We start from the raw sequence: 11254 nt of genomic DNA, 5'->3' as shown, positions 1-11254 counted from the left end.
GTAAGGGACGAAACGTTCAACAAGATCAAATAAATTTGTTCATCAAAATTTATTAACTGTCTTCAATTTTCCCTTTGAAACTCATATATATTAATATACTGTTGGGACAAGAATATTGATTATTAATTGTTGTTCATGTTCTATTTAATGATTTATTTTTGTTCATATATAATAAATACATTCTCGTAATTCATCAATGTTATATTCATTCATTCATTCATTCATTCATTCATTCATTCGTGATTTGTAGTAGTTATAAGATGGGGTTGAGTGATATAATAACAAATGAATAAAAAAATAAATAAAATTGCAGGAAGAGATCGGAGAGATCATCGAGTCTGCCCCATCAACTCCATTACGTGTCATCGAGGAACCAAAATATCCAAAGCAACAAGAAGAAGAATCAGTAAAGACATCATCATCTAGTTTGGATAATAATACGGTGAACACTACGTTATGTTTGCCAACTATTAGTACTCGTCTCCCAAAACGACAGAATTCATTGTCACGAGGGAATAAAAAAACAATTATTGGGGAAGATATTGGCGAGTGGTCTAACAATATACTTGCCGAATTTAATAGCATAATAGCTAACGAGATTAACGAGTTAACCAAAGAACATTCGATAAATTATTCGGAAATAATAAGTAGGGGAGGACAACAATCATCGTGTAATAAAAAAAAGGAAGATGAACCGAGGATAATCAAGTACAAAGAATTGTTGAACGAGTTTGGTATATCGGATAGCGAATATTCCGATGAAAATTTAAACAACAATAATGAAATATTGATTAACAATAATAATAACGGTAATAAAGTGAACAACAAATTTTGGTTTAACAGAGAAAAAAATAATACTTATTACGACGAGGAAGATTTATCTAATGATAAAGATATTTCACGACGTAAAAGTGGAAGTCTACCGGATAATTTGGGTATAGTTATCGATCATCATCGATATAATAGATTGATCAATGACAATCATCAATCTAACCAGTCCTTAACGAGGAACGTGAATAATCATTGTTCGTGGAGTAATCGAAACATATCTAGTCTACCAACGAGAATCAATCGTCCCGGGGTGGAAGAGGACGTTAAAAATGAACCAAAGAAAATTGTAGGGTTAAGAAACGTGCCTGACGACGATGTACCGGTCGTCTTACCTCCGTCCTCCTCTTCCTCATCATCATCGTCATCATCATCATCATCATCATCATCTTCTTCTTCTTCTTCATCGTCATCGTCATCATCATCTTCATCATCTTCTTCTTCTTCTTCATCTTCTTCTTCATCGTCATCATCATCTTCCTCAAGAATAATCAACGTGGAAGAATCCAAAAACAAACTTCCACCTCGTCAACGAACGGATTCCCATAGGAAACATAGTCTTCCCTTAACTCCAACGAATTATAGGCGTCGTAGAGATTGCCAGCCGAGGTTTCAAAAATTTCAACATACCCAAGACGATCAAGACATCGGTATGGATCCTGATTACGATGACGTATTCAATAAAAAAAATGATGATCACGTAATTGCTGCAAGATCAAAATCATTGGACAACGATGTACCGAAATCGGCACCGGTTACTCCAACCGAAGAAAAGAAACCTCCATTTGGGAAGTTTCTTAAAAGAATACAGACACCTGTTTATCACGAAAATACGAACGACGTTGTACTCGTAAGAGTATCATCTTTACCCGATCAGGATTTATTTTTAGGAAATCGAACGAAGGATTGTACGTCGACGAAAAAACGTGCCGTTTCACCTTTCACCTTACGTTCGGACATTTCGGCTAAGAGATTGTCCGAATCTGATAGAGACGTTAGAGAAACAAGTCCGGTTGATTTGAAGAAATTTTCTATATCTAGGTCAAGGGGTAACGATGTGGCAGTCGAATGCGATCTGCCCGAAAATAGAAACGATTCGACGATTAACGAAAATAGAAGAATTGAAAATGGCGAAGTTAAGAGAATCATCGATGAACAAAACGCAAGATCGGGATCGGTGAGAACAATCATTTAAAAACCACACACGAAAATCTATATAATTGGATCGTTTATTTAGAAAGTGGTATAAGTTCATTTGCAGCCTATAAATATATATAATGTATATAATAATCAAATTACATATCAATAAATTAATAGAAACATTATTGAACTAGATATAATTAACCAATATGCAAACCTTTAATTTTCTTAAAACAACAGAAAATGGATTTACACCACTTTCAAAATAAACAGTCCAATTATATATATATCAATTTGTTTTTCCTATTAAAAATATTGATCGATGAATTTCAGTTGCCAATCTCTCTGCACTCTCTTTTATCGAGAATCAGAAATGGTTCAGGTTCCTGTTGTTCGAACAGTCCACCAATGGAATCATTTACTTATTCGGATATAGCAACTCAAACATCGCCACCTATTTCAAGAAGTTCTAGTTTTACTTGGGTCAGCGAATGCGAATCACCGCGAGGTAAGATGTTTTCATTATTTTATTTATTTTCCTATCTTTGATAGAAAATACGTAGATAAGAAATTGAACGCAGTAGTAATAGTAGTAGTAGTAGTAGTAATAATAATAATAATAATAATAATAGAAGTAGTAGTTGTAGTAGTAGTTGTAATGGTAATAATAACAGTAGTAGTAGTAGTAGTAGCAAGCTAAGTTGATTCGTCGCTTATCAGCTTTGCTTCGCTTTGGCGTTTATAGCGGAATCGCAATTGGATTCGCAGTCGCTGCAAGACGAGAGTACACTAGACCCACCCTCACCTCAAGACACCGTAGACGACGACAACAGATCATCATCCTCCTGTCAAGATCTTTTGCAAAGTATGGATGAGATTTCATCGGGTAGTTTGTCACCGGATGCTGTTGATAGAGCTTCTCCTCTAGAAAGTGGAATCGGTACTGCGAGCCCACCCAGAAGTACGGATCGACGATTAAACAAACGTAAGCTGAAGTTTCTCACTTATATTTTTTACTTACTTGTTCTTTTTCAAGAAGAAAAAAAGCAAAAAAATTTCTAGAGATTAAAGAGAATACTTTGTATTTTTTTAAAAAACTTAAAACGAATTTCTTCTTTAAAGCGTCGACCTCGAACAAGTGTCACCGTAAAGAAACTTGGGAAAGAATTCGCCGTAGACCATCTAAATTGGGCTCGCGTAACGATAAGAACAATCAAGACGTTTGGGTAAAACGTGAAAGTGTTCACACGCAAACCAAAGATCAAGAGGATCTTTATATACAAGAAGTTATTGACAGTAGCAGCGGATTGGACGATTCTTTGCCTCGTGTTAAACCACCCAGACCTACGAATTTACCATTATGTGAGTTCATTTGAAATCCTAACTATACTACTCCTTCTTCTTCTTCTTCTTTTTGAAGTTATACTTCTTTTGGCGCGCGTTTTCGAAAGTGAAGTTAGATGCGACCGAAAAATCAATACCACGAAGTTGCCGAATATTTACGATGCGCGGGAAAATTGAAGTTATTTTTGAGGTTATATTCGTTTTGATACGCTAAAGAAGTATATACACACAACAGTTTTTTTGTTGATCTATTTTCTATAAGAAATGAAACTTAATATCGAATTTGAAAGACGATGGAAGGAGGGAGGAATGGGGTAACGTAGTTTAGTGAAAAGTGAGTTATTGAAATAAGTTCATACGAATGACATCGTAGGTCTGTCTACGACAGCCAGTTCATTGAGTTCTGGAGAATTATTGGAGACCCCACCACGAGCACCTTCTTCCCCATCGGCAGCCAGTCTGCAGTTGAAACCAGAACCATTGACGATAGAAATGGGCGGAAAAAGCAGCAGCGCGCCGTTGTTGGAAAACAACGACGTTGGAAATAATGTAGGAAAGGTTTCGGTAAGTGTGTAGACAATATTATATTTAATATAATAATAAAATTATAAAACTAAACTCTTTTCGAAGAAGAAGAAGAAGAAGGGACAAACCTAATTAAAAAATATAAAAAAATAAATAAGAAGAGTATCTAAATTTCTTTTTCTTGCAATATATAAAGTAACATCAATCACTTTAAACATTTGTATAAGGGTTCGCATTGTATTCGGAGATTATTATCAAGATTATCACGTTAAATTTATTTTTGTTTTTACGATTATTATTTTTATTATTATGATGATGATGATGATGATGATGATTCTATCTCACACTTATGGCGAATCATTAGTATCTGCCCACGCAAACCGTGTACTTCATCGAGCATCTTGTACACGGCTATTTGTATTTTTCTTCAACACATACATTTAACAAATATTTCAATACGTACGTGTACCATTCGTAAAGTTGAATTGCCGAAAGGGTATAAAAAAAAACATACAAGGGTTTGGAGCTTAAATTTTCTTTTTCACGGGTTGCATCTTTCTGTTCCTCTTCCTCCCTTCCTGTCGAGAGGGATGCAGTTATTATTTTGTTTGTTTAAACGAAGAATAATATATCCAATAGAAAAGTAAGAAGGAAGAAATATCTAAGTATTATTTTCTATGTGCAATTTAATTTTGGATTGTTCCTATTTTTTTTTTTCTTTTTTTAAAATAACACATACCTTTCCATATATATATATTTTTTTCTTATCAAGAAAGAGTATGCTAAAGAAAAATATCGAGACATTTGATCGTGACTTGAATGGAAGCTTGATTTTCCTTTCACATGAGTAAGACACGGTGATATTTCAGTATAAAATTTTAGATTAGTTGATTCGAAATGCATAATAAAAATATGTAGGATAGTGATATCGCATAGTTGACGTGTTTCGTTGACGTATTAACAAGTAATCGAATTAACATTTAACGCAACACGATCGATTTTTTCTTGTTCCCTTTTTTTAAGTCGATATTTAATAAATGTTTTAATAGAAAATGTTGTTTTTAATTACACGTAAATAGATTACATTTATAAACACACGTTTATGCAACATGCACGTTAAGTGGTTATTTTTATAACAACGTTAGATAGAAGATCGAAGAACGAACGGGTCCATATAATTCATGGATATTTAACGAACACCACGATCAGAGAGGCATAATAGCATTCAAGGTCAGTTGTCCGATGCTTTGATACCAAAAGCATCCTTCGCTCGGATGCATTAATGTTGCGCTTGTGTTCCGCTTACCTAAAACGTTTATCGATCCGTGGTATACGTTTAAAGGGATACACTTTTTGTTCCTTCTTTCTTTTTTCTTTATTTTTTTATGCATTACATTTTAAACTAAATTCGTATTTTAAAGATGTTCCAATAAAAAAAAAAAAAACTCCTCGTATAAAATCAAAAACCGATTTACTAACAAGTTTCATATGTTTTCGATATAAATGATAAGCGAATGAATGAAAAGTATTCGTGTAAACGTGGGGCCCCCTTATCTCTTTAATGATAATAATATATAAGATTATATCTTTTTAAAAAAAGAAAAAAAAACAAAACAGGAAGAAAAAATTGAAAAAAGAAGGGGAATTATTAGCGTGTGATAAGTAAAACAAGTGCTTTATCAATATCGAACCGATTCGTGAGTTTCTTATCAATTAAATAAAGACAATGAGAATAAAATAGAGAGAGAGAGAAAGAAAATCAATATTTCCTACCGGATATAAATATTTACTCGTACGAGACGATTTGTTTCGTCTCGTAAAAATAATAGAAACAAATAAAAAATATATATATATATATATATAGTAATAAACTAAATAACAAAATTTATTTTCCCATTCGTTTGTTATATTGTAAAATTTTTCTTCTGTATTTTTTCATATTTTTTTCCGTTTTAATACAGATTATTATACTTTTTTCGGTGTATTTCTAACTATGGATACGAATTATCAATGAAGTGTCAGCACACAAAGTGGTGGTTTATGCACGAATGAACATCTCTCTCTCTCTCTCTCTCTTTCTCTCTCTCTTTTTAAGCAAATGTGTGTTTTTCGCGTTATACACGGATGCGTTTACTAACCAACACATACTACTATTAAACATACACATCAACAAGTATTACTAACACATGTAAATTAAAGTAAACGTGTATCAGTGACTGATCAAAGCTAATGGAGCAGTGAGCTGTACTAGCAACGTATTAGTCGGTTGGCATCCCTCAACCCTCGAATAAACGTTTTGCTTCTCTACTTCGAGAGAGTTTACCAACTAACCAGCCCTTTTATTTTTTTTTTTTACCCCTTATTATTCTGCACAGGAAAGAAAAAACACACATACAAACACCTATCAGCATTGCTTGAACTTTCAACTGCAGTTTTTTGAAAAAACAACAGAAAATATATTTAAACTTTGAAGAAAATAAAAATTATCTTCGAAAGATAAAAAATCGATAACGATCTTTGATACTTTATCTTCTAACATTTTCAATCACGCGTGCTTTATATTAACTTTGTTTTGAACAAACAAAAATTGTCAATAACGATCCGATTGATTCGCGAGCTCTTTTTTTTTTTATGTTTATATGCAGTTAGGAGAGGATATCAGTTTTACGATATAAAGAAAAGGTCAAGGTCAAGCGTTTGTTTCGAGGTCAAGCCAGCATAATCCTTCCAAGTGGGTCACGCTTAGAACGGCAAATGGTCGTTTATATAAACCTGAATCTAGTAGTAGACGATATCATCCTATGTGTACCTGTATCCTTTCGTTCTTTTTCCTCTTGTTGCCATTCGAGACCCTCATCCATTTAAATGAACAATATTCTCTCTGCTGCGTCATGGTAGTTTTCGAAGAGAACTTTTGTTTAACGAGTTTGATACCGTAATTGAAATTAATCCTCTATAAACTTTTATGCATAAACTCGTAGAAAATTTTTACCCCTTTCTAGTTTTATCTTTTTTTTTTTTTTTATTACAATACGGAACAAACATATTTGATCATTATTTATCTACGAAAGGTAACTTTAATAAACTGTAAAATGTACTCTCACATATTCTCTTTCACATATCCATTTTCATTTATTTACTTTTATTTATATATAGTTGACTTTTTATAGGAAATATTTTATACGGTATCAATACTTTAGTTCTTCGGTATTACATATGGAACATATATATCTATGGTGAGCTTCAAGCAAAAATATTCAATAAAAGTAACCGTGTGTACGATTTTACATGATACTCATATGTTTGTAATCTTTTTTTTTTTGTAATGCATTACGTGACACACACGAGAATGTTATATAACAGAGAGTTTATATAACTAACGATTGTTATAATAAAAAAATGTATCATGTAGTTGAAATAAAAGCACGCAGAGAAACCTTCTAAACCCTTTGATTGCTATGGACGCATATATGCGTTTAGTAAAAGTTGATACGCGTGTTTATCAATGAAAAATTGTAATTATTAAATATAATTGATTAACACACATTAATAATAAACTATTTCATTCGTATGAAAACACTTCAGTTAAAAATATTCAGCACACTCAAAGGGTTGATCCAATAGTAATAAAAGCTCATGTTCTTTCAACGATTACTACTCAGATAATTATATTCAAACAAATATTTATATAAACAATCATAAATGTAATTTTATTTATTAATGTTCAATCATTAGAATCTCTGTCAAGGTAAAACGTTGGGAGGAGGGGGAGGAGGAGGAACAGATAGGTGCATAATTATTATCATTAATTTTCCACAATAAATTCGATGAATATTATGTCAGTTAACGATATCAATTAGAAATGCAATAAAAAACTGTCTTTTGATGCAGATAGGTAGCATGTAAAGAGGCAAGAAAATGCGATAACGATGTTCCGTCTTGTTTCAGTCGTTGCAGCAGCCACGTTCGCAATCGGAACGACAACTATCAGGTGAGTCTTATCTCTTTAACGCATATAACGTAGAATCCTATCCAATGTTATTACGTTCTCACTATCTTTATCGTTACAGTTGCTTCTACCTTTCTTGTAACACTACGTGCACACACATATATGTATGTATATGTGTGCATGTATTTCTTCGACATATCGAACTTTCTAATGTGGTGATTCTCTCTTTGATATTCGTATTCACGAATATAGATAATGTTATACAAGCATGTAAATTGTTTAATACTTAAATACGTTAATAATAATAGATATTCAATGTTACAAAGTTAAAGAAATAATAATCTTTCGAACAATTTCTTAGTCATATAGTAATGGGAAATGTTTAAAAAAAAAAAGGAAGGAATTGTGTGTAAGTTTTACACCACTACCACCAACCACCTGTCTTTAGAAACAAATTTACATGTTTCTTTAAACATAAGCATAATGGAAATAATATTAGGAATGGAAAATAACTAACGTGAGACCCGTTAGAAATCATTGAAGAAAACTTAACGGTTTATTTCGTCGTTTTTAAAAATGAATAGTGACAGAGACGTTACTCTTGAATAAAGATTTCTTTGTGTGCGTGTAGTTATATACGTTTAACATATATATTGGGTTGGTAACTAAACGAGTATGGTTACTTTAACAAAAACCTATATATCCATATGTTTACAGAGGAGGAGGAAGGGAAATGATTACTCAAGTAAAATTCAATGTTTCTTACACACGTTCTTATTTTTTTGGTTTTCCAACAAATTGGCACACATTGTAAATTTATTTTAATCATTTTTTCTCTTTATAATTTTACATTTATTTTAATAATTTCTTTATATATATATATATATGTAAGTATTTATTCATACAAAAAGATTGAGAGATTTATGGATAGATAGATAGGGGGGGGGGGAGAGGAGACCTGTAGGTTTTTATTAAAGTAAACACATTTATTTAGTTGCCAATCAAAAAATCTGCAATCACTTAGTTGCCAACCCACAATAACACATACATACATTTATATATATATATTATATATAATAGTTACATACAGTAAATGTATAGAAAAGTTTAACGGTATGTCAAACTCTTTAGAAACGTGCTCGTTCGATCGAAAATCCGATTTAACTCGTCGTTCATACATCAGCAACGAACTTGCCATGAAAACGAACGCTTCTAAACAGGTCGAGGACAGATACGACGTACGTACGCTTCGACGATCGTTTTGAGCTTTCGCTTGGTAGAATTTTATATGGAAGAAAAAGGAAAAATAAAATAGAACAGAGAAAAAAGAGAGAATGGCTGAAAAAGAGAGAAAGGAATTCGAATTATTTCGCGTTCGATAAATACAAATTCAATCCAAAAATTCAACGTCAAAGTAAAACAAAATTAGGAAAAGAAAAATGATAGTAAAGGGGTAAATATTTTTGGTTTATTTGTTTAGAGGGTGGGATGGGGTAGGGAATGGGTGGGTGGGGGTGGGTTGGTTCCGTTTAATTTCCTTTCTCTTTCTCGAAATGATTCGTAACGATTTGTCGGCCTAAGGGGTTAAAGTACGATCGTGAAAGTAATCGGTGGGTTGGGGGGAGGGGGATGGGGTTATGGGGTGGGAAGGCAGGCCACACATTTGCGTAGCTCGCGTGGCTGATTTAATTCTTAATTTTAGCCTCGGGTCAGCACGCCTCCTCCTGCACCGGAAGCTTTAATCACCGCACAGGGTTTTGCCGCGATGCCTTCGAATAATCTCACATTGCCAGCGAAACTTTATGTAGTCGTTGTGGTATGGTATGGTATGGTATGGTGTGTGTCAACAGACACATATATACAATGTAGCAGAGTCAGGTCTGGTTGCCACACGAGAAAGCAATTAGCGCGTGTTCACGTGAGCTTCGATAATTAATTAAACTTTCGCTGATCGATCGTAGTAGTACCGTTTCTTTACTCGACTACAATGTTTCATTGTCTTTTACTTATATATATATATATATATATATATATGTATGTATATATGCAATTGATGGGGTATATTATAAAAAGGGGAAAGAAGAAAAAGAAATGAAATTTACAGATAAAAAAAATCCAGGTAAAATACTTTTAAATATTTTTCATAATCAACTATCTTCATCATGTAATATATATATATGTATGCATAAATCAAATAAGGAATTGAATAGTATAATGTTAAAAGAAATGAAATTTACAGATAAGAAAAATCCAGGTAAAATAATTTTAAATATTTTTCACAATCAACAATCTTCATTATATAATATATATATATGTATAAGAATACTTTCGTCTTAATTTTCCGAGAGCCCACGTCTACCTTTTTCAAAGAAGGTTCATTTAGTTGTTAATTTAAAATGACGTTTAAAATAGTATGAGTTTTCGTAAACCGTCATTGAATATTTTTAGTCGGTTTATTTTGGTAGTGTCCGAAGGTGGATGCTTTTTATAAAAACGCCTCGAAAACTTATGCGAGTCAATGATTTCCAAGGTAATAATATAAATGAACGTGGAAAAGCTTTTTTTCTTTTTCCTTTACATATACCATACATATATACATATATATAAAAGTATATTTCTTTTTAATCAAAAGTATACTAATCCGTAGATACTTTATTTTACCGAACTTTAAATTCTTAATGGGTGGAGGGTGAAAGTGAGGATGATGGTAAAGGGGGTGGGATGGAAAGCTGCAAATTAGGTTTACGCGTGTCACACCTTCGTGTTCTCAGTTAAGAGAAACTAATTACGAGTTCTGGTATCATTATCATGCGTGTGTGAACGTTGTTAGGGAACAGCTATTATCGATCGTGTATTATTTGCTTCATGTTGCGAGAAACAGATAGAGAAATAGAGAGAGAGAGAGAGAGAGAGAGAGAGAGAGAGAAAGATAAAGAGAAATTTCGATAAGACAATTATCTTTAGAAACGCGAATGAACAAACTCGTATATTTTTTTATTTCCCAACCGGAAAAGATAGTTCGTTTGTGAACATTTAATATTAATATCATAGATCTTTCGGCGGCTATTATCAAACAGAAAAAATACACTATATATATATATACTAGAAAATAATAATAAAATAGTAGAAATGAATAAGTAACGCGTCAATGCGATCTTAGCTTCTAGGCATGCACGAAAATGATTTGTAAATGTTTCCCATCGACTAAACTAATTGCTGGCTTTCAGCAACGTTCTACTTCGCTGACTATATATCTGACTATAGGACAAAGAAATCGTAATTACTCGATTATGTGCAAGGTATATCAAATTATAATACTAAAATTATCGATTGTCATCGATAAACTTTCGATCAAACGATTTAAAAAAAATAATAATGATAATAGTACTTTAAATCACGTGTTTTTGTGGATTCAATTTCAATTTTTTCTTTTCTTTTTTGGTTTGTAAAAATAACAATCAGATTATT

General features: G+C 32.5%; 1 protein-coding gene across 3 annotated transcripts in view; it reads left to right on the top strand.

The window, feature by feature from the left end:
- LOC106789570 overlaps positions 1-11254 on the top strand; it is a 189580-nt gene that overhangs the window by 89286 nt on the left and 89040 nt on the right. For all 3 annotated transcript variants that reach the window (XM_014753908.1, XM_014753907.1, XM_014753905.1), the window contains 6 exons: positions 314-2005; positions 2302-2476; positions 2714-2953; positions 3091-3330; positions 3686-3876; positions 7786-7828. In XM_014753908.1, coding sequence (XP_014609394.1) covers positions 314-2005; positions 2302-2476; positions 2714-2953; positions 3091-3330; positions 3686-3876; positions 7786-7828 — 2581 coding nt within the window. The remainder of the gene's footprint in view (positions 1-313; positions 2006-2301; positions 2477-2713; positions 2954-3090; positions 3331-3685; positions 3877-7785; positions 7829-11254) is intronic.

The sequence above is a fragment of the Polistes canadensis genome, unplaced genomic scaffold (assembly GCF_001313835.1).
Source record: "Polistes canadensis isolate GaletaPanama2010 unplaced genomic scaffold, ASM131383v1 scaffold_191, whole genome shotgun sequence".
Lineage (NCBI taxonomy): Eukaryota > Metazoa > Arthropoda > Insecta > Hymenoptera > Vespidae > Polistes > Polistes canadensis.
This window is presented reverse-complemented; position numbering and strand designations above follow the sequence as displayed.